The sequence below is a fragment of the Heloderma suspectum genome, chromosome 2 (assembly GCF_057233095.1).
Source record: "Heloderma suspectum isolate Gila_16-S chromosome 2, 16-S_ref, whole genome shotgun sequence".
NCBI lineage: Eukaryota > Metazoa > Chordata > Lepidosauria > Squamata > Helodermatidae > Heloderma > Heloderma suspectum.
Genome location: NC_139459.1, coordinates 154,633,396 through 154,657,604, shown reverse-complemented (window position 1 = coordinate 154,657,604; position 24,209 = coordinate 154,633,396). Strand labels below are relative to the sequence as shown.

The following is a 24,209-nucleotide window of genomic DNA, read 5'->3' as shown; positions in this document are numbered from 1 at the left end:
TGGCTAGTCAGACTGCTTGTACCAAATGTTTTTGGCCTCTGTGCATTTGACACATAGGGGTTGTTTATCCACAGGTCAATTTGTGGTGTCATGTAGAGATGTTTAAACATAATGGTTCAGCCTGCTCAGTTTGCCCAAAATATCAGTTTGCCCCAAACGGGCCAGAGATATCCAGAAATTAAGGCTTAAGGTAGTGCTCAGGAGGCGGGGGGGAGGGGGGAGTTTTGGCAGCCACCAAGATAACGTCCCACAAACCTGCCTCCAGTCCCCCCCCCCACCAAGCAGGTACAGCAGATAGCAGAGGCTGATGTCTCTGAGAGCCAAAGTACATGCAGTGTTACGCACATCTTTAAACAGGTGTGCTCGAGCTGGCCACTTTGCTTCCCATGGCTGCTTTTTCTCCAGAAGCAATCTGGAACATATTTCTGATTCTGATTGAGGGCTTGCACTGGTTTTCTGCTGAAAATTACTCCCTCTTGGTTGCTTCTCCCTGCTGAAAGTTCGGTTTACAGCAGACATAACTTAGGGGCAAATTGCAGCCAGGTAGGAGGCAATTTTCATCAGAAAACCTGTGCAAGCCCCAATCCAGATCAAGATAATAGAATCATAGAATAGTAGGGTTGGAAGGGGCCCACAAGACCATCGAGTCCAACCCTGATCATGTTCTGGATCAGGCCCTGCAACTGCTTTTCCTTCAAAATAAAAGTGGTCATTTGCTTAAGTATGTGAGTAATGTCAGGTGTAGTGTGGCCTGAATGAGAGCTTATGTCTCTAAAGCAGGAGTGGGCAACTAGTGGCCCTCCAGATGGTTTGACTCACAACTTCCATCATCCCTAGACAGCCTAGCCAGTAGTGAGGGATCATGGGAGTTATGGTCCTCCAAATGTTTTGGCCTACAAGTTGCCCATCCCTGCTCTAAAGTGAATAAATACTAAGGATGCCTATAGCCCTGAGTATGCAGTTCATTTGGTGCCAATGGGAGAAGTAGACCATAAGCTTCAGATTATAGAACCAGCTGCTCTAGGGCTGGTGAATCAAGGTCTCATGAAGATTGCTAAGGAATTACAGATGAGGCCAGTCTCAACGCTTGCAATGTAGAGAAACCTGGAGGGTTGTACATTTGATTTCACACGTCTGGCTCATATTTTCTTGGTAATAGAGCAGTCTCTGGACAAAAAAGCACCAGAACTTCTTCATCTCTCTGGTGAGGGGAGGAAATCAGACTTCTTCCTCTTCACAGAAATTTAAGATGGGATGATACCAGTATTTCCTCTTGGAAAGGATACTGACATTTGCAAACATGCTACAAGAGGATTAAGTTACAGCCAAGGCTAGGAAGGCAGAAGCCATCAAGTTGGCACAGCAGATCAACATGACCAAGCATACTGTGAATTCTGAAACCAGCATTGAACAGGCAGGTGTGGTTGAGGTCTACTTACCTTATCAGGCTACATCAGACTGAAACTGGATTTCTTGTTTGAGGGTGAAAGATTGCTCAACTAGAATGTTGGGAATAAGAAGACTGAAATAGCAACGCATACTTTGGGGGGCACCCCATCTACACTGCAATCTTAGACTGAAATTTCAAACTACACTGCTGTCGCAGTACTGGAAGAGGTCATGATCCTATTACATAAGGAACCCGTAGAGGAAGTATCACCACGCAAAGCTCATGTGTATTTCTACTTAAGATATTTCCTCATAGACAAAAAGGAAGTAGATCAGAGTCCAATATTGGAGCTTAGTTGCTTCAGTGAATTTGTTTGTGCACAGAAATTCTCCATGATATCCACTGGAAACATTCTACCATTTCTAAAACAAGATACCTGGTTTACAGGAACAGCCATACGAGACAGTTGCTCAGGGCTCCATTCCTCATGTAGGTGAAAAAATGATGATGATAGTGGTATGGAGGGTACAGCTATCTGTGGCTACTAGTCATGATGGCTATGTACTTCTTTCAGGATCAGAATATGCCTCTGAATATCTGTTGGTGGGAGCAATAGCCAAAGAGGGTTATTGCCCTCTTGTCTTGCTTTTAGCCTTCACAGAAGCATCTGATTGGCCACTGTGGGAAACAGGATGCATGACTAGATAGGTCTTTAGTTTAACCCTGCAGGACTGCTACAGTATTTCTCCAGTAGCCTGGCTGAGCTTGCCTCGGTTACATACGTCTCATGTCTCTTCACACTGCCAGTCTAGTCAGATTCTACAGGGTCATCTTTCCCTGCTGATTCTGCCAAGCCTGCTCTCTTGTTTGTTGTTTTACCAGATCATAGGTAGCAATAGTCTATCATTGCTACAACAAGATATCTGACTTACAGCACTAGACCTGCAAGATGCGTTTTTATATTGCTTGCTATAAGACCAAACCAGTTTCCCTCAGTTTTACATATAGGGAAAAGTGCTTCCAGTTCAAATTCCTTCCATTTGGGCAGTGCTTGACCCCTACGGTGTTTATTAAAATATGTGATAGTAATAGTGGCCACCTCAGAAGATCTAGCCATATTTAGATTCCCATATCCTGATGACCTTTGGTGGCTCAAAGATGCAACTGCTTGCCACCATAGACTGACTTCCTTCCTTCCTTCCTTCCTTCCTTCCATTTCATTTCATTTCATTTCATTTCATTTCATTTCATTTCATTTCATTTCATTTCATTTCTATACCGCCCAATAGCCGAAGCTCTCTGGGCTGTTCAGAACAATTAACTGTAGTGTTTCTCCTTCAGAGACTGGGGTTCAGTTTGCTGTGTTCTTTGTTGTGTGATCTCTCTCTCTCTCTCTCTCTCTCTCATATCTCGAGTGCTTTGTCCAAACTATAAAACCCTACCTTCTTATAAAGCTCTCAGAGCACCAGCCACAGAAACAATCACAAGAAGCAGTGAAACAGTGGAACAGCTTCTGATAATTTTTTTCTGCATCCCTCCCCTTTAAAGCACCAGGATTGGAAATAAAAAGGAGATCCCTGGTAAATAATTCCCTGGTTGGAAGCAAGAGCTGTCAGTCACAAAGCTATGCTTCTTTCCACTCCCTTCCTCCTGGCTGTCTGGTGGCTTCCTTTTATGGAGAATTTGTCTGTGGGAGGTTCAAATTGGGTTTGCAAACTGAAACAAAAAACCTTGGGTTTGCAAACTGAAACAAAAAACCTATCTCCAAAGCATCAGGACCAGTCCACTTCAGTTCAGACCGCTTTGGAAAAGAGTTGCCTCACTTTGGAGGAGGCCCAAATCTCTCCAAAGCCTTGGAATTTGTCTGAAGTTGATGACAACCCTGTAATATATTAGCTGATGCTCTGTATAGGGAAGGCATGAGAATGTATGAGTGCTCTATGGGGTGGGGGTGGAGAAGGTAGGAAACATCTGTGTCTTCCTACTGCTTCCATTTCTCACACAAACATTAGTCAAGCTGGAGAGGAAACAAACAGCTAGCATCTTTGTTAGCACAAGTTGGCTGAGACAACTTTCATAGCCACTGCTAAGTTATACATTTTGTTTTGATATAGGACCTCGTGGCGTAAAATTAAGGGAACTGTGTTTTCACTCAGCCATCACAGTTTATATCTGGAAGAGTAGACCCATTTGGTGGCTTTCTCTTCGGAGATACAAAAGGTGGTAGCTACATCTAGGAATCTCAAGTACCTGTAAAAACTAAATGGAAGAAGATTTATTTATTAAATTTATGTAGTACTTTACTCAGTCCAGGGTAACAAAACACATATGTTAAAAAGTTATAATTAAAACATTAAAACTCATCCAATAAAAACACATTGGATAAACACATCTTATTATGCACACGCTTTTACACTTTGAAACTTTTCATAAGGGTTAGACATTCTTGTGTGTTCTCAGTGAAAGCAATTTATCACCCTCAGAGCCTGGTTGCCAAATGCTTTGTTTTTCTGTGCATGCCTTGGATGCATGACCCATCTTCCCTAATGCTGGAGGAAGTGGTAATGGAAACCTTAGCTGGACAAGAAGTTCTGCATCTTCCTATAAATCGGGCTCAGGGATTCTCACTGCAAATGTTGCTTTGGAAAGGGTAGAGATCTTCCATATCTTCTTATGTTTTGCAATCATTTTCTCTCGTTCTTCAGTGTGATGTATCTCCAGTTTGTACCCAGATCCCACCTCTTCTTTACAGCAGGGAAGGACCACAGGATTAAACAGTGGGATGCTGATAAGTTTGAGCACATCCAGACCCTGGAGGTAAAATATGAAAGCTGTGCTTCGGGAGCAGTGGTTTCTCCTACAGACTGTTGAATGTGCCGCAGAATCTCCGCCCTCCCGCTCCACTCACTTGTGTGTATATCTAATTTGCAGGGGCATCACCGGGAGGTGTGGTGTCTGGCACTCAGTCCCAGTGGCGACTATCTTGTGTCCTCCTCTCATGATAAATCGTTGCGTCTCTGGGAAAGGACAAAGGAGCCGCTTATTCTGGAGGAGGAGAGGGATATGGTAAGAAAAGTTCCCTTCCGTGAGAAGTTCCCTTCTTAATCCCCAGAGGAATTCTGATTCCAGTGTCTCCCTTGGCCACGGGGGGCTTTCCCGGCTCTTCAGGAGGAGCCTCCTCCCTTGGCAGTTGGCAGAGTGCAGTAACTTCAGTTGTTCCCTGGAGAGCCGTTCTCCTGCCTCCCAGACTGGCCCTGCCTAGTGGCAGCAACGCAAGATTTTTTGAAGAGCTCCATGACCCTGCACAGCTTCTTAAAAAGCACCCAAGGAAGAGGAAAGAGGAACGCTCCCTCCCCCCCCCCCCGCCAGTCCAGTTAGGGATGGGGATCTTTCCCAGGGTGTCTGGTCTTCAGTGTGTCTGGCTCCTCCAGGCAGTCAGGGGACAACTGAGATCCTTCAGTGTCGCTGCCTATTGCAGCATCTCAGCATAAGTGCTACTGCTGTTCTCCACAGCCTGTAGCTTTTGGCACACTTGTGATCACCTGAGGAGGAGCATGCCAGCACATCCTCCCTTTGCTGCAACCACAGCACTATCCCCTACTGCCTTCCCCAACACAGGGCAGGCAGGGAGCACTAGCAAATGCATTACCCATCCCAAATCAACAGGCTGGGAACCACTCTGGTCCCTGCAGAGGCACAAGGAGAATCTGATGGCATTTTATTTATCTTACTTGCTTAAAATGTTTCTTGGCTGCCCTTCAGGGCAGAAGCCCTCCCAAAGCGGCTTCCAGCAATAAAATACATAAAACAGTTAAAATATTAAAAGCGATAAAGACATAAACACAATGAAATAGCAATAAAAAGAACAACAAAAGCCAAAAATAAAACCAGCAACAACAGCTATCATATCCAGAGATGGTCAAGGTAAAACAATATGTCTTCAAGGCCTGCAGTGATGGAGCATACTGGACCTCCAATGGCAACTTGTTCCAAAGGTGTGGGGCCACTGCACAGAAGGCCCTCTCACGTGTAGTTGCCCACCTGACTGCTCTCACAGGTGGGCAAGTGAGAAGGCCTCTCTTTCTGATCTTAAAGTGTAGGCACGCTGATTTGGGGGGCAAGAAAGGTTCCTCAGCCCACCTCTTGGCAGACACCCCTTGGGCAGCAACCTCTCTGACATACTAAATCTGCCCTTGGTCCTTTTCAACCTGGGTGGGGATCAAGCCTGCCCCGAGTTTCTTCAGTGGGTGTGGGGGCTCATGGTCAGAGACGTGAATGGGGCTTTGCCAGTCAGAGAAGTGAAATCGTGTAGCACCAGCCCTTTGTGCTCTAGCTCTCCACATAAGAAATCTCACAACATTGAGAAAAAGCATGCGCCCTGAGGTAGAATCATAGAATAGTAGGGTTGGAAGGAGCCTATAAGACAAAGTCCAACCCCCTGCTCAGTGCAGGAATCCAAATCAGAGCATCCCTGACAGATGGCTGTCCAGCCTCGTCTTGAACGCCTCCAGTGTGGGAGAGCCCACCACCTCCCTAGGTAACTGGTTCCATTGTTGTACTGCTCTAACAGTCAGGAGGTTTTCCGGATGTTCAGCCAGAATCTGGCTTCCTGTAACTTGAGCCCATTATCCCATGTCCTGCACTCTGGGATGATCGAGAAGAGATGCTGGCCTTCCTCTCTGTGACAACCTTTCAAGTACTTGAAGAGCACTATCATATCTCCCCTCAGTGTTCCCTTCTCCAGGCTAAACATGCCCAGGTCTTTCAGTCTCTCCTCATAGGGCTTTGTTTCCAGTCCCCTGATCATCTTTGTTGCCCTCCTCTGAACCTTTTCCAGTTTGTCAGCACCTTTCTTAAAAGTGTGGTGCCCAGAACTGGACATAGTACTCCAGATGAGGCCTAACCAGTGCAGAGTACAGGGGAACTAGTATTTCCCGGGATTTGGAAGCTATGCTTTTATTAATGCAGCCCAAAAGAGCATTTGCCTTTTTTGCAGCCACATCACATTGTTGGCTCATATTCAGCTTGTGATCGACAACAATTCCAAGATCCTTCTAGTTTGTAGTATTGTTGAGCCAAGTATCACCCATCTTGTAACTGTGCATTTGGTTTCTTTTTCCTAGGTGCAGAACTTGGCATTTATCCCCATTAAATGTCATTCTGTTGTTTTCTGCCCAGTGCTCCAGCCTTTCAAGATCACTTTGAATTTTGTTTCTGTCTTCCAGAGTATTAGCTATCCTGCCCAACTTTGTGTCAACTGCAGATTTGATAAGCATTCCCTGCACCTCCTTATCCAACTCATTAATACAAATGTTGAAGAGCACTGGGCCCAGGACCGAGCCCTGCGGTACCCTGCTTGTTACCTCTCCCCAGTTTGAGAAGATCCCATTGATAAGCACTCTTTAAGTCCGATTCTGTAGCCAACTGTGATTCCACTTGGTCCTTGTTTCATCTAGCCCACTTTGAGCTAGTTTGCTCATCAGGATATCATGGGCACTTTGTTGAAAGCTTTACTGAAGTCGAGGTACATTATGTCCACAGCATTCCCACAGTCCATAAGGGAGGTGACTTGATCAAAAAACAAGATCAGATTAGTCTGGCGGGATTTGTTCTTGACAAATCTATGTTGACTTTGAGTAATCACTGCATTGTTTTCAAGGTGCTTACAGATTGATCTGCTCCAGAATTTTCCCAGGGATTAATGTCAGACTGTAATTCCCAGGTTCCTCTTTTTTGCCCTTTTTGAAGATAGGGACAACATTAGTCCTCCTCCAGTCATCGGGCACTTCACCCGTCCTCCATGATTTCTCAAAGAGAATAGACAGTGGTTCTGAGAGTTCTTCTGCCGATTCCTTGATTACTCCAGGATGCAGTTCATCTGGCCCTGGAGATTTGAACTCATTCAAAGTAATTAGTTATTCCTTGACCATATGCCTGTCGATCTCAAGCTGCAATCCTGCCCCTTCAGCCTGTACTTCACATTTGCCAGGGAGCTCATAGACTCTCTTTCGGGAGAAAACTGAGCCAAAGTAGGAATTGAGCACCTCTGCCTTTTCTTTGTCATCTGTTATCATTTTGCCATCCTTATTTAGTAGCTGAACCACTGTTTCTTTCCTCTGTCTTTTACTGTGCACGTAGCTGAAGAAAGCTTTTTTGTTGCTTTTAGCATCCCTCACTAAAGCTCAGCTCGTTCTCAGCTTTAGCCTTCCTGACACCATCCCTGCAATTCTGTGCTACCTTCCTGTACTCTTCCTTTGTAGCTTGGCCTTCCTTCCACTTCCTATATGTGTCCTTTTTTGTTTTCAGGTCATCTCTAAGCTTTTTGTGAAGCCACATTGGCTTCTCCTGTTGTCTTCCACCTTTCTTTCTTGTTGGAACTGTTTGTAATTGTGCCTTGAGAATTTCCTTTTTTAAAAAATCCCACCCATCTTGGACGCCTTTTCTCATTAGAGCTGCTTGGCATGGGACCATACTTATCATTGTTCTGAGTTTATTAAAATTGGCTTTCCTAAAGTCCAGGGTACGCATTTGCCTACACTTGGCTTTTGCTTCCTTCAGAACCAAGAACTCAAGTATAACATGGTCACTTTCCCCCAGAGTTCCTGTAACTGCTACTTTATCCACTAAGTCATCTCTGTTGGTTAGGATCAAGTCGAGGTTAGCCGATCCTCTAGTTCCTTCCTTCAATTTCTGTAGGAGGAAGTTATCAGCAGCACAAGTCAGGAATTTCCTGGAGGGGCCATGTTTTGCAGAATTTGTCTCCCAACAAATATTGGGGAAATTGACGTCCCCCATTACCACTACATCATGCTTCCTTAAAACATTGGCTATTTGCTTTTCAAAAGTTTCATCCTCATCTTCTCCTTGATTGGGTGGCCAGTAGTAGACTCCGACCACCATGTTCCTTTTATTCTTTGCTCCATTTATTTTGACCCAGATGCTCTCGATGGGGCTGCCAAGCTCATCCTCCTGTATTTCTGTGCAGATATATGTATTTTTAACATATAGTGCAACCCCACCTCCCTTTCTGTTCCTCCTGTTCTTTTTGTACATGTTATATACTTCAGTTGCTGTATTCCAGTCATGGGAGTCATCCTACCAAGTCTCAGTTATACCGATCAAGTCATAATTTCCCTCCTGTATTAACAGTTCAAGTTCGTTCTGTTTGTTTCCCATACTCTGGGCATTAGTATATAGACATCGAAGACCATGTGCTTCATAGTCTGGCTTTCTTCCTACTTGTGTCTGAAGACTATTATTGGGCGCTGTCAGAGCTGTTCTCTCCATTGCAGTGCCTGCGCCTACGTCCATTGTTACCCCCAACTTCACGTCTCCCTCCCCCTTGGATTAAAGCCAGTAGATCTGGGTATAAACACCAAAGGAGTCACAGGTGCCCCTCCACAAGGGTCTCTTCCCCAGGTCCGTCCAGTGAGGGGCCCCCTTCACCTGAGGATTGCTCTCCAAAGAAGGAGCACCACAGGGGCTCCCAGCAGCTGTTTCGGTTCCTCAGGAAAGGACATAGTGGTGGCAGAATTGAGGGGCGATGACATCTGCACGCTGTCCCATAACATGAAGTTCTCTGGGTGGTTTACAATACAATTTAAATCCAAAATAGAACATAAAGTCAAAAGCAACATTAAATATGACAACAAAATAAAACTCACAGCACCCCGAAATTAGATATACCAGGTTTAAAACCTGAGAATTGAATGAATCCATTAAGAGGCCTGGGTGAACGGAAAATTCTTCACCTAGTGCCAGAAAGGCTACAGGGATGGTGAGCCTCTCTGGGAAGGCTGTTTCATAACCGGGGCACCACTACGAAAAAGGCTCCTTCCCTGACAGTCGCCTGCTTCACTTCTTTTGGTGAGCACGCTTAGAGTAGGGCCTGTAAGCAAGACCTTAAGGTTTGGGAGGGAACATATGAGAGAAGGCAGTTTGTCAGGTAACCTGGTCTCAAGCTGTTTATGGTTTTAAGGGTTAAAATCAGTACTTTAAATTGGAACTGGAATGAACTGGGAACCAGTGCAGCACAGACGTAATATGGTTAAACCACCTGTTAGTAACCCAGCGGTTCGTAGTTTCCAAACCTTTTTTTAAAGGCAGCCCCATGTGCAATGCATTGCGATGATTGAAACGGGAGGTTGCCAGAGCATGGATAGTTGTGGCCAAGCTATCTCCATCCAGGTAAGGTTGCAGCTTGTGCATTAGCCCAAGCTGATATTAGGCACTTTTAGGCTCTTTGAACCACAGAGGTTCCCTGAGCTACTGATTACAGTGTAGGATCAATAAGCATCTCCAGACTGCAGATCTGATCCTTTAGGGCAGGGCAGGGGGAATCTCTGGCCTGCAAAGCCTTTGCTGGTGAACATGTCTCCTTTTAAAAGGCTCTTACCTTTAGTCTGTTGTCCCCCATCCCGCCGCCCCTGCCGTTTTCTCTGGTGTTTGTATGGAGGGGCTTGTTGGCTGCTGGAATGCTTTTCCCTGCTAAGCACTGAGAATTGCTCTTATCTACTTTACCTTTAGCCCTGCCCACAGATAGAATGCAGGCCTGAGACCTTTCCCAGATGGTAGCTTGGTCTTTGTACTGGAAAAGTTCCTCTGCTCCTCCTTTAGTGGGAATGAACCTCATCTAGAACAGGCTGAACACCATTCAGCTGGATTGATGAACCATCACCTAACCAATACCTCTGTAGTATTTGGATTGAGTCTGTTTGTTTCCCCTTGTCCAGTCCATGGCCCTGCTTAAACACTGGTCTGGCCACAACCTGGCCTGCGTTGGATGAAAATGAGAGTGACACCTCAGTACATGGATGACATACTGAGTATTGATTACACACAAGTGATAAATGGATGCAGAAAGAAATGCAAAGATAGCTTACATGTCCCCTCAGCTGAATGAGGGGATGGACTAACTCTCCCAGGGGTTTCATGTAGATGTTGTCTTCCACTACCCCAGCACCCACTCAATTATTCTCTGGCACACCTCCAACTTTTATTGCACTTTTATTGCAGTTGACGTAGGAAAGACCAGACCCACAGCTGCCTTTCACTAACCAGCATCACTCCAGCAACAGGGCAACTTTGCATTGTCAAATGATAGGCTGATATTGAACACAGATCTTCAAACAACACATAAAATGCAATAAAGTAATCAAACATCAAAATCACAGATAAGAAGAGCAAAAAGCAAAATGTGGCAGTTGGCCGAATGCCTTCTTGGGTTTAACGAATGTCTTAAATTTGAGAGCTAGTGTGATGTAGTGCGTGGGACCAATCACAATCTCTCAGTCTGACTTACCTTACAGGGTTCTTATGAGGATAAAAGTGGTGGGGAGGAGAGAAATATATACACCGCCCTGAGCTCTTTGGAAAAAAGGCAGGATAAAAATGTAATAAAGCAGCCAACTGGAGGAGGAGGAGGAGGATCGCAGCAGTGTGGAGGTTGAGCCGCTGTTGGTGGCTTGATGGAGTGGGTGCCACCACAAATCCCACCTGAAAATCTCCGCTGGGTGGGAGGAGATGCATGCTGGGATTGTGTTTCTTTGGGTATTCTGAATCTGGAAGAGCTGTTTCAATGTGCTTGCTAATGCTGACACACTGACTACTTTTTCTCTGCAGCAAAGAGAAATGGAGTATGAAGATAATATAGCTAAGGAAGACCAGCCTGTGGTAAGTAACTTCTGTTTCAAGATCACAGTATTTTCTTGCTCCTAATGCTCCTGGTGAGTAGCGGAGTTTCTTGGGCACCTCAAGTTCTCTAGCTGGAATGGAAAGGACGTTTCAGTGTACAGGGGATCAGGTTTGTTCCGTGTGGCCGTTTTAGGTCTGAAGAAGCTGTGGAAGAACCTGTGCTGGAAAGCTGATTCTGCTCTAATGTTTTCTAATTTGGTTCTAATCAAGATACAATCCAAGAGTTTCTTCCTCTTCACTCCCTCAAGAAAAGGCAACATGACATTTGCTATCCTGTTAAATTTTATCTAACTCTACTTGATTTGTAGCTCTTCTTGTTCTTTTTTGGCTACGCTATTGGCTGTAATCAGAGTTAAATGCATGAACTCTCTGGAATGATGGCCATATGTTAAACTTCCAAATTTGCTTTCCACTTTTATCATCCTGTTTTTTGTTTTGTTATCCAGAATTTCAGTTGCCTTTTCTGTGTGATGCTCTTTGAATAAAATCTTAACCCTTTGAAAATTAATAGGGGAATTGGCTCATCTGTATATTCATTTTGCCTCAAACTTTATATTTTGTCAGGAAAAAGGCCTTCATTTTCTTGCAATGCTCCTCCCTCCATATACTCATAATAAAATCAATGCAATTTGTTGTGTCAGTCTAGCAAATTAACATTTATATAAAGTAGTTGTAGATCAATAAAATAAAATAAATGAGTTGTTCTTATAGTTGAATTGAGGTTGTTTGTAATCAGTGTTTTACTATCATTAGTTGCCCTGAGTGCCATTTTTGGCAGAAAGGCAGGATATAAATTTTAAAAGAAAGATTACTGGTATAGATGATTGAGAGTCTATAAACAGTTTCTTGGAAATCCTTCATTTATTACCATTCAAATTCAAACTTGGAACTTCAAGGGTATTTGAAACAAACTGAAGATAAAATTGCAATTGTGGTGATATGGAGAGTGTGATACTGCTGGAGACTTCCGCTTTACAGGATGTAGTTTAAAAATCTGTTCTTGTTTCTTTCCAGGTTGCTGGGGAGATTCAAGGAGAGGCTGGATTAGCAGGGAAGAAGACCATTGAAACCATCAAGGCAGTAAGTTTCACCCCTCCTGTAGTGCGTCTTGATGGGTGCTCTCTTTTATAGCAGGGGGAAATGGCCTAGATAACTTCCTCTTTTTTAAACAAATAATTGCAGACTTTGCTTGCATGCTCTGTGTAAAGTTCTCTGTATCTGTTAGCCCAAACTTCCTAATACATTGACCTGGTTTACACGATCACTGCAGCCCACCCGCAGTGGGCTGTGTTGTGTGCCGGGCAGTTTTGAATATTCAAGCCGCAGCTTGTTGTGTCATCTGAACCTGGGTGGTGGGTGTTGTGCAAGGTTTAAACAACCCTTGCATACTCCTAGAACAGGCCATGGGTTATACAAGAGTTGTTTAACTCCCACAACCCCCACCGCCCAGGTTTGGATGACATGCAAGCCCCGGTTGCAGCTTGAATATTCACAATGGCTGCCCGCCCATTCTGGCATGCACCTCAGCCTACCGTGGCTTAAGTAAGCCGTGGTGGGTTATCTGATCGTGTGAATGGGCCCATTGAACTAGCCGGCATGTCTTCTTGCCTCAGCGGGCCTTCAGCAAGAGACGGAGTTTGCCGATAATATATGGGTTGTGTATTCCGTGGGTGAGAGTCATTGTTGACCTTGGCAGAAACCTGTGTGAGGATTATCTGCTTGACTGTCCTTAGCAGCAGTATAGCCAAGGGGGAAACGGCACTGCCACGTCAGCCATATCTCGGCTCCTTTTGCCAGAGCAGGCATTCAACGCTACTAGAGGGTGGCACAGCAGAGATCTTTGAGGAGCAAGATGCGTTTGGTTATTTCAGCATCCTGCGTGTAATCGCTCCGATGTGCACCTATGTGGTCTGCATTAACTCGCTTTGTCCTGTTCAGCCACTAGCGAGCTATTTTTGTGTTTGTAGGCTGAGCGCATCATGGAAGCCATTGAGCTTTATAGAGAGGAGACTGCCAAGCTGGAAGAACACAAAGCCATCTGCAGAGCTGCTGGAAAGGAGGTGAGGAAGGAAGTATGGTCTGTGTTAAATTCAGTACAGTGTGACCAGATCTAAACACTTACCTTCTCAAAAAGCCAAGGGGGAGGAGCCTACCAGGTTTGTCCAGTTCACGTGGCATGATAACCCACCCTGCCGAACAAGCTATGCAACGGGCACATTTGCATGACATGCTAGCCCACGATAGGTGGCAAGCTGTGCGCTGTGGGTTGTTTTGTGAAAAACCCACAGTGACTGGGTTCACACAACATGCTAACCCACAGTCAGTGGTTGAGTGTGGGTTGTTTGTTGAACTGTGGGTTAGAGTGAAAAGCAGTCGTGGCCACACTCGAGAGGGGCAGCAGGGGTTTCTGCTGCTCTTGCCAAGTGGCTTGCTGCCCAACACCCTTTAGCCACAGTGGGTTGGCATGTCCAGGTTCGGACAACACGCCAATCCATTGTGGGTAAAACAACCCCTACTGCGGGCCGTAGGTTATCAGGGTGGGTTGTTTGGGGAAAAACAACCCACCCTGGTAAAACTGGTCCAGGTTCGGATGACACACTAACCCACCATGGGTTGTTTCAGACAACAACCCATCATGGGTTGCCGTGTCAAGCAAACCCAAGCCAGTGTGGGTTGTTCACAGAACAACCCATGGTGTGCCCGACAGACGATTGGGCTTACCATGGATTGTTCTCCCCCACCCACCTCGGCTTTCCGGGACTTTGCAGCAGTTGGACTTTGCTCCAGTCACGATCCTGTTTTCGTTCCCTGGCTTTTTTTTTTTTCAGGCCCCAATATTTGCAGAAATGGGGCTGAAAAATGTGGCACATTTTTCAATAAAAACAGGTTGGCGAATGAGTGACAGCCCCCAAAGTGCTGTTTGGGCAGCAGTAGAAGGGCTGTCACTGCAGCCCATCGAGGTTGCTCAGGAAGAGCAGCAGGGTTTTTTCTGCTCTTGCCGAGCAGCTCGCTGCCCGATCACCCTAACCCATGGTGGGTTGGCTCTGCCAGGTTTGAATACACCAACCCATTGTGGGTTAAACAACCCCAAGAACAAGCCATGGGTTGTCAAGGTGGCTTGTTGGCAAAAATATAAGCCACCCTGCAGGATGTGGTCCAGATTCAGACAATACGACAACCCACTTCGGCTTATTTCACACAACCCACGATGGGTTGTTGTGTCGCTGAACCTGGCCATCACTGACGCATAGGGTACATTTGGACAATTGTAGGGGTGAAAGAAGCCCTTGTGGCTTCTTCCTCTGTGCGTGCAACTGCGATTTGCATAATTACCCGTGATGCCGCACAGGTCGCTGTGTTGTCTGTCTGAACCTGGCGTGGTGCATGACAATGGTGGCTTCTTGCCAACACCACAACCCCTACTGTAAGCCATGGGTTGTGGCGTGGGTAAGAAGTCATGCTTGCCGTGCACTGCGCTGCATTCAGATGACATGGCAACCCATGCAGCATCATGGGTTTCAGAAATAGGGGAGGAATGATAGGTTCCTTTTAGAAATGGGGCTCAGGCAGGGAAAAGTTGGTGATATGGGGAGGTCCTTGGTAAGGCAAGATTAAGTTGGGCTGATCCTGGAATTTATACTTTAGATCAGTTAATAGGTTTGGATGATGAATTTTTACTATTTTCAGTACTGCAGATTAAGTATCATTTACTGTTTAGTGCTAGTTGGCCGTATGTGCAGCTTCAGCATTTGTTAGAGTCTATATATAGACCATCAGCAATGGTCTGAATATAGCGCTTCCTGCACCACTGGAGAAATTAATTGGTTCCTTACAGAAAGCTAAGAGTACAATAGCTATTTGTAAAACTATTTTGGAATGTAGTACAGTAGATGTTCAGAAGGTCAGAGATGAATGGAATGAGGAATTGGAATGTGGTATACAGTCTAATCAATGGAAGGTTGCCTTAGCTTCCATATGTACTCTTTCTGTGTATTTAAAACTGAGACTGATTCAGCAAAAAATGATGTTTTGTCTATATTGGAAACCATAGAGGTTTGTTCAGCGGAAGCTGGCAATATAACGAGGACAATGCTTCATTGAGGCATGTCCTGTAGCGGCTTCTTTTTGGTTGGAAGTTATTGCTTGTATAAATTTTGTTCTTGAAAAATCTGTGATAATAGCAGATGTGTACACACTCTTAAATTACATCCCTGCGATGTGGGGATTAACAGATGGACAGCAAACGTGCATACTGGGAGCCCTTGCAGTCGCAAAGAGATTTATACCTCAAGCTTGGAAGGAAGAACACCCACCGCCTGTCACTCAGTGGACTGAAGATCTCACTGCTCTTGGTACATTGATCTCGTTGCCAATTAAAAGGTTTTAAAAATAATAACTTAAATCTTCTCAAAAGCAGTCACCTTAGCAAATGACTCTGGGCAAGTCAAGGACGTCAACCAGCATGTCTGCCTACAGGGCAAAATTTGCCTAAATTGTAACCCATTTTCTGTCTGCAGGTTCCTCTTCCGGTAAACCCAATCCTCCAGGCATATGGCAATATTTCAGTAAGTGTAATGTGTGGCCACTTCCTGGAATGTTAATCTGTTTTTTCTTGGTATGAAAGCAGATCCTGTGTTCAGGATTGTGAGTGTTGGTGATGAGTGATTGGATGCAGTCATCATGGGTTGGGGTGTGTGTATGTGTTTTGTTCCTTTTGATTTAGTGTATGATTCTGTAGCGACATGTATTGCTTAACTTTAGGTTAACTTGCATTCATTCTCTGTCCATTGGCAGATGTGTCTCAAAAGTCAGCTTTGTGTTTTCTCTTTCTCTAGTGAATTCAACTGTTTTCTTCTTAAAAAAACATATACCCTTCCTTCCATCTTCATTTCCCCCCTTCTCAAATTCCTTCTTTTTCTCTTCAGTTTCCTTTTTGGTACAAGGCTTAGGTTAGCGCTCACAATCACGTGAGCTCCCCACTTGTATTCTGAAGAGATATAATGTAAATGCAGATTTGCTACCTTGGTGAGAATGAGGCCGGATTCAAAGCTGCTTGTAAGTAGTTCAGGCTGTTTAGTGGAAGTGTGTGAAGCAGAACCCTTGCGTGATTTTTGAGGCTGCATCCAGGCAGCCATTGGCCATGTGGCGAGCCTCGTGGTTGAGCTCCCCATGGACAGCTGTGGCTATGTGGTGAGCTGGTCATCTGTAGCACCTGACTGTGCAGGGAGGTGGATTTTTACCATGTCTCATGATATAAGTTTGCTATTGATTCCAGAAGCAAGGTAACATTGGTCTTGCCATGTGGCTAGATTGCCATCTACTTTGTCACCCAGCAGTAAGATTACAAATGATTGTCTGCATGCACTTGCATTCCAAAGTTTTTGGAAATTCTGAGAGAATTAACAGGCTTACTGTAAACACCGTCTTCTGTATGACTTGTCTTCTGTCACTAATCCTCATAGGAAAATAAATTTTACAGATAGCATTTTTGCCTTGAGAAATATGAATTCATAAGTAATAAAATAGTATGCATCCTAAAATTGTGCTTCCTGCTTACTGAAGCCAAGGGACAGATTTTACCCATGAAGAACTTGAGCTAACAGTGGCATCCACTTTTGTCTTTTCTTACAGCCTTTTGCTTATGTACTAGATGTTCTCAAGAAAGTGAAGTCAAGGTGAGTGCCTGGAAGGTTCTTGCTGTCGAAGGCTTTGTGAATGGGTTAATAAGCCTGGCTGCTTGGAGTTGTTGTAATAGGAAATAAGATGGCTACAGCAAGATGTGCATATTTTGTGCAGAAAAATAAAAGTTGTGTGCTCAAAACATATTGCAGATTCATCAAACTTGCAAGAAGCCACTGCACTGACATAACTTTCTCTAATAAAGCATTTGCATTTGAGTTCTGTCTGGAATACAAAATCTGTGCAGGCATGGGAAGATCCTGGGGAATGTAAAGGACCCAGAATCCTCAAGCACTAGGATCTTAAGTGCTTTAGCTTAGTTTGCGATTTTGCCTGGGGTGGGAGAGATGTTGGTGTCTTACATTCCGCTCTTCCCCACAGTGAATTGGAAGAATCCCTGTTGGTGCTGCCCTTCTCATACGTGCCTGACCTTCTTAGGCTCTTCAATCAGTATCTTCAGTGTGGTTCAGAGGTAGAGCTACTCTGCCGGTCTCTCCTGTTTCTGCTCAGGTAAATCTTACAGCTAAAGAAAGTGCAGAGAATCTCCATGGCTTTGAAGTCGGCCATGGCTAGCCCAGTGCCTTGATGCTGAGCCTGTGCATGAACGGTTGTAAAAAAAGGAGCTCTGTTGTGTCATAGAGATGATGTTTCAGGATTTTTAAGACAGGCTTTCATACTGATTACTGCTTCCAGTGGCATTAAGTTAATGTATTAATAGGCAAGTGTCTGAAAGTAGTTATCAAAATGGTGGTAACTCCTGCCCCTCGTGTAGCGCCTCCTATAACACTTGTTCCATACACTAATTTCCAGCTGTGTAAATTGAGTTGGAGCTCAGTTCCTTAATGCTCATTCAGCCCTTGTAGTAGGAGAAGAACCCATAATCTCTTTAGGCCATATAAGCCACACTGACCGGCATGAACATTCAAGTAAAAAGTGGCTGCCTTCTGCTTTCTCTATTGCTTTAAGAGTCTTCAGAAGTGGCACGTGTGAGACTGAAAATTGCATTTAGGGTGAAGACTTATGGGAACACCCTAAGGCAGGTGGGTGGGGGAACCTTTTTTCTGTTGAGGACCACATTCCTGCAGGGGTGATCTGCCAGGGACTGCATGCCAGCAGTCAGTGGGGCTGGAGTCGCCAGGGCCACCCCCTTTTATTTCTCTCTACCTTTCTCATTTCTGTCTCTCTCCCTCTTCCTCCCCACTGAGCAGGCTGCCAGGGGAGGGACAGATCACTTTTGCCAGAGATCTGACAGATCACTTAGAGGATTTCTCCACCCTTCACTCTGTCCCTTTTTGTTTCCTGACTGCCTCATTTCCCCCCCTCCTTGCCAGATGTCTGAACTGGTTGCTTGCATAGGGCTTCCCCCACCCCCACCCTCTTACATCACTGCATCCCTTTTGGCCATTCCCAGGTGTTTTCTCCTCCTCCTTTCCCTCTGGGCTCCCCCCATGTGTGGGCTGCAGGTTCCCCACCCCTGCTCTAAGACATTGAAGTAGCTCTTGAAACCTCAGGCACCTCTTTTATTCCTGCAGTCAGAAGACAACAAAAGAGTAGATCTCCTGGATTAGCCAGGAAACCAGAACTTGTCAAATGCCTTAGTTGTCTAAAAGGTTTTGGGTGTGTGTTTCTTCCACTCACCTCCCAGGATACACTTCGGACAGATCACAAGCAATCAGCTACTTGTTCGGGTGATGGAGAATCTGAAGAAAACCACCATGTTTAAAGTCAGTCAAGTGAGGGTAAGCATGCATCTATGAGATGTTTCTGAGACAGAGTGTAAAGCATGTTTTCGATGCCAGTCCAGTTCTCCCAAGTTCTACAGCTGCTTTATCACTCTTCCAGTGGCTGCATGGAGCGGGGTAGCAAGTGAGTTCTGAATATCTTAAACATAGTGCCACCTGCCTCTCATTATGGATCTTAATATATTGAGGTTCAGTATTCATAATATTACACCTGATTAATTTTACAGACTTTCCCTAATTGTTCGAGCTTGCTCTTTGGGGTCTGTTCAGCTGTGTTAGCAATACTTTATGTGGCAAGCTGCAGTAAAGGGTCAGCACAAATGGTTGTGTGAAGGGCATCACTGAAAAAGGCCCCCATGGCAAGCAATCCCTGTTCTGGTAAACATCAGAGGCACATAGGGATGATAGGAGCTGCAGTCCAACACATATGGACGGCACCAGATTGGAGACTCCTGCCATAGAGCATGCTTCCATCACAGTCCATGCCCCCACCCCCTCCCTCCCCAGCTGGTAGGAATATAGAGTGGGGTGGGAAAATGCACAATGTGCTAGAGTGAGTGATGTAGCAAGCACCTGCAAATGATACAGCTGGGATACGGATTAGTGGCTGAGAAGGCTGTTTCAGGAGCATCTCCATTGTGAGAGTAATTCATACATGCTGTAGTCCAAAGTGCTGGTATTAACATTCAAAACCCTAAACAGCTTGGGGCCAGGTTACTTGGAGGATCATCTCCTCCCATACCTCTACCTGCCTGGACCCTGAGATCATCCTCAGCAGTCCTTGTCCAGGAGCCTCCACCAAAGGAAGTGAGGTGGATGGCTACTAAGAGGAAGGCCTTTTCTGTTGTGGCACCCTGATTGTGAAATGAGCTTCCCAGAGAGGCTCACCTAGCACCTATATTGTGCTCTTTTTGGTGCCAGGTGAAGACGACCTTACTTTCCCAGGCATTTTAGTCTTTCAGTTTCTGTTGTTTTAAATGTCACTGTATTTTAAATCTTTGCACTGCTGCTAGTTTTTATTTGGTTATTATTTTTATTTTATGCTATAGTTTTATGCAGTATGTTTTATATTGTATTTTATCATCTTGTATTTTATGGTTTTAATTATTGTGAAATGCCCAAGAGTAATAAATACATATACAATAGAGCAGGGTTAAGTGTGTGAGCTGGGAAACCTCTCCTCGGCCTTGAACTTACTAGATGGCCTAATGCAAGCCACTTTTTTTCACTCTCTGAGTCCCACCTGCAATAGATGGAGGATAACATTGGTAAACCTTACAGGATAGTTGTAAGGATTACTGAGGCTGTTTCTAAAGTAAGGTTTATTTGGTAAAGTAGCTTGTATTCATTAGAATAGCAGGAAAAGAACCACTGAACTCGCCAAGTTATGTCAGAATATCCCTGATGTGCTTTCTAAGTATACTCTCCCCCCACTTCTTTCTCACCTATGCATGCTTATGCTCTGTCTCCAGGATGTGCTGGGATTTAATATGGCTGGCCTCCAGTTCCTAAAGAGAGAAATTGAGGCCAAAGACGAAGTGACTTTTTTTGCTGATGCTACAGACCGATTTGAGGAGAAAAAGAGGAAGAGAAAGAAGAAACAGAGAATGATTCTTACAGTGGTCTAACCAGACAGTCAGTGGAGGGGTAGGATGCTCTAGCAGTGGTGTGCTGGATTTCATGAGTTTGGGATGGGGTAATGGTTCTGTGGAGAACTGTAATAGAGCTGTGTTGCATTCTCACCCACAGATAAGTTCAGATCAAAAGGGAGGTTCTGCACCCCCACCTCCAGGTTACCTTTCATCTTCTGTTTGCTGCTGCTTTTCCTTATTTGGCGCCTTAAAAAAAACCCAGTCCTCTTCCTGCCCAGGTAATCAGAAGCCACATAGGCAAAACGGTGACCTCACTTCACACAGGCAATCAGGTTTGGATATGTAACATTACAAAGCCAAAACATTCTGAATCAGGAAACATGTTAGCCTTGTTTTGCAACAGCCCCCCCGCCCCCAAATCATTGCAAATATAATAGTGTGCACTTTTGGCCTGCTGTTTATTTCTAAAGCCTTTTAAAAGTTGAAGTGGTGGAAATGCTTTGAGAACCTCATCTGAAGTGCTTGGTTTGGTGTCATTTGAGGTTAAATGAAGTAAAGTTGACTAAAGACATGAGGAAATAAAAACCATCTTGCAGGTTGTTAGGCATTTGCAACAGAGTAGTAAAGAATGTGACAGGGAGCTCTTATGTATGCTATCGTGTGGGGTATATGTGGAAAAAGTGAGCCTAGCCCTTGTTAGATGCTCTAATATGCACACATTTCAAATACAAAACAATAACTAAATTCTAATGTTTGTTCTCAAATCCAGTTGGAAACAATGTCTTTCCCTTTTTCCTGGTTATGTTTAGTGTGTTCAAGTTCTTTCTCAACCCAATAATGTTGCAAGTAGCCACTTCTATTTCTGATTGTTTGCTCCTTCATAAACTGCAAGAGTGTGTGTGAATTTATTTACAAGACCATACTTTTCCTCTGAGTAATCACTCTTTGCATTTGGCTCATTTATTTTTACCTAAGTTTTTAGAGGAGAAGGCACCCCAAGCTGTCCCATAGGTTGCTCACTCAGATAAAGCGGTGAGACCTTTCCTCTGTGGGCTGCGAGACTCACTTTTCCATACTTAACTACTATAGTCCTGTATCTTGAATACTGACATCAATTGCATTTTAACTAGCACATGCCATGAACTTGCTTTGTGTTGTGGGCTCAGTTTTACATGTGGATCCCCAATGAAGCTCCTTCACTGGCTATTTATTTAGAAGCCGATTTCTGTGAGCTAAACATTAGTTCTCTGGATGTGTAGTAGCAAAATGAAGGTTAATTTCTTTCTAGTTCTATTTTCTTTATCGAAGCTAGAAGGACTTCCAGCACCTAAGGTTAAGCAAGTAATATTTCAAAATATTTTCAGTCCTCCCCTAACTTTGCACTCTGTAGGTATATCTGTAGTATTGGAAACAAAAAGCATTAATGAGATACCACTCAATACCAGACTCATGCCAGTGAATGCTGGTAATTGCTTAGTTTAAGTATGCAATAGCCTACTTGTCTCCTGGAGTTTGGGCAAGGAGAAGCTTACAGTCTGGACAGTGCCCGAGAGTGGCCAATTTCTCTACTCACTGGGAAGGAAGGGGCAGGATTCTTTTCAAGAGTATTTGGTAATCAGCTGTTTCGTAACTGCTCTCAAGACCAGTGGTATTGGGCACAGAGTCCTGCTGCGTGGCTGTTTTCCTTCAATAAAGCTGTCTTTCGTTGTGGTAGATTTTGAGCAGAAAACTTACTTCCCAGCTCCTTTGTTATATAATCCTCGTCAAAACCACAAACTGAGTGCCCACAGTAGTGAGGAAGCCATTTTTATTGCTGTAGGTTTATGGCTAAATATTCATATTAGTAGGTTGATGATATGCTGAGAAGTGATGTGGTATGACGTGCATCAACACACTGGGTAAGCACTAGTAAAGAAATTTATGGGAATTTTTATTAAACTTTAAAAACATCAATTTAACATTCCTGCTAGACTAGAATCATATCACTGTAGGGCTGTCACGATGTTGGAATTTTTATTCCAGGCCTGCCACGGTCTTCTGCAAAACAAAATAAACAGACTTAGGAGATACCAGGATATGTACAACTTTCATTGTAGTTCTTGTTCCAGCAACAAAAGTTTCTCATAGGACAATGTGGCAGAGATTTGTCAGTAAGGATGATGCTAAAGTTCTGCTAATGGAGTGAGACAAGGAATGTGCGACAAGGAACCTGAAACCTGGAAAATTATGCACTCTGGACCACTGTGGCTGCTATTTGTGTCTATATTTCTAATCTTTAGAGGGAAATGCAATAATTGGATCAGCTGAACATGCTTTAAGAGGATTCAAACCCAGCAAAAAAATGCTGAAAGCAGTTCCTTTCTCAGCCACAAAAGTCGGAGGACAGGGGCTAGAGATCTATTTTACCCACTGCACAATGGATACAGCATGAGCTAAAGTTGAGCTACAGCAGGTCAGCATTCTCTTCCCCACAGATCCCGAGTTAGTGCTATACCACTTGTTGTCTCAGTGGGTTACTTAGGTGGTGTCATGTAACCATTGCAGCCCATGACTCTAATGTAGGTGGCCACCGAATAGTTAGCATGGAAGCTATGCATGAGATTTAGTGATTTATGAACTCCGGTGCCCTGAGTTTAGAAAGTACATTTTGAGGTTGGCACACATTATTAAAATTGTTTTTTTAGAATTGGCTTGAGGAACGACGGTATGATCGTGCTCTACAAGTAACTGAGAAGGGAGGGTAATGTGTAAGGAGAGGAGACTTGTTTGTACTAAAAGACAATGCACAAAAATAGGTGAGGTTAGCCTGTGTTCCAGCCAAGTTTAATACTTAAAAATGTTATTGACGTGAAGGATATGCTTAAACATTTCCCATTAAAATAACTGCAGCTATGGCTGAATTATTCCCATAATTTGGAGATTCAAAAAGTTTCTAACAACAACTTCTTCCTTTAACTGTTTTCAGAAAGAACAGTTTCTAATATAGTTGTTGGGGTGGAGGTGTCAAGGGGGGTTCTTACATTTTGTTCCCCCTGCTTAGGTCCAGATCTTCTTTGTGAGTTCTTTGTAGTTCCACACATATAAATATGTCTGTGCAGACCACAGGCAGGACCTTCTACAAAGAGCTGAAAGATTGGGACTACTGGCTCTCCTCTTTTTGCTTATGTGGGGCATGGGGCAATTCAGCAGGAGGGTATACTGTGTTGGGTGTCTCCTTCCAGGGACACATTTAAGGGCAGGTGACCATCTAGAGTGTCGGGCTTATGCACCGACCTTGAGATGTGGCTGTCAACTGCCATGTTCTCAACAGCTGAACCCAATCGCATAAATAGTTGATTGATAAAATTGGCAACACTGACTTTTGTACCCAGCATTCAGATATTGTTTGTGTGTGTGTTTTTGTGGGGGTGTTTTTTAATCTGGGGAAAAATTTACTGTATTTTAGGATGAACCTTTATACTGAGATATAGCTTAGTGTCTCTGTGGTTTCTCACCCTTATAGTGAAGCCTGAATAAGCATATATCCTGAAATTCGTTACTGAATAAATATCCACAGTTAGTCTCTTTTTCACAATACTGCAGCTAGGTTAAACCAGCTAACAGAGTTGTTAGGGAAGTAGATCTGGTCTTTAAATTTTCTGATTAGCTGACTTACACCACTGATATCAGGAATGTAGCTTATCTCATCACCGGACAAAACAGCAGTCCATCTCCGCTGGGCCCCCCAGCTTTTACTGGACTTTGATTCCCATAAATATGAGAAACTTCACCCTCAGCCTGGCTTCCTGGAAACATCTATTAGGAGTCCAAAGATGCACGCTCTCAGATCATGCTCTACAGTGAACTTGGAATATGCTCCGAAACCCAAAAGTCTACTCAAGTACATAACACATAACTGTGTAACATTGGCTTTATTGCTTTTTATCTGGAATTCTTTGTGTGTGCTTTTCCTTGTTCTTCCCTCCCCCCAATAAACTTTTTATGTCTGGCCATTAGGCTACATTGTTTTAAAAGGAAATTTCTCAAAAGCTTCCCTGTGTACTAGACTGCACAGCCACTAAGCTAGCCCTTGTGATAAGATATTTCACAAAGTTTTGTTAACATCTGTGTTTT

The 24,209-nt window shown here is 44.2% G+C and overlaps 2 protein-coding genes across 2 annotated transcripts in view; one reads left to right on the top strand and one right to left on the bottom strand.

The window, feature by feature from the left end:
- WDR3 (WD repeat domain 3) overlaps positions 1-24,088 on the top strand; it is a 52,454-nt gene extending 28,366 nt beyond the window's left edge. The window contains exons 18-27 of the mRNA XM_084835272.1: positions 4,096-4,207; positions 4,322-4,456; positions 11,012-11,062; positions 12,098-12,163; positions 13,051-13,143; positions 15,601-15,648; positions 16,715-16,758; positions 17,144-17,272; positions 18,408-18,501; positions 19,977-24,088. Of these exons, the coding sequence (XP_084691398.1) occupies positions 4,096-4,207; positions 4,322-4,456; positions 11,012-11,062; positions 12,098-12,163; positions 13,051-13,143; positions 15,601-15,648; positions 16,715-16,758; positions 17,144-17,272; positions 18,408-18,501; positions 19,977-20,132 (928 nt within the window). The 3' untranslated portion in view covers positions 20,133-24,088. The remainder of the gene's footprint in view (positions 1-4,095; positions 4,208-4,321; positions 4,457-11,011; positions 11,063-12,097; positions 12,164-13,050; positions 13,144-15,600; positions 15,649-16,714; positions 16,759-17,143; positions 17,273-18,407; positions 18,502-19,976) is intronic.
- The window catches only part of SPAG17 (sperm associated antigen 17), a 265,350-nt gene continuing 262,932 nt past the window's right edge, over positions 21,792-24,209 (bottom strand). Inside the window, exon 48 of the mRNA XM_084835270.1 lies at positions 21,792-22,133. The gene's annotated coding sequence lies outside the window, so the exon portion shown is untranslated. The remainder of the gene's footprint in view (positions 22,134-24,209) is intronic.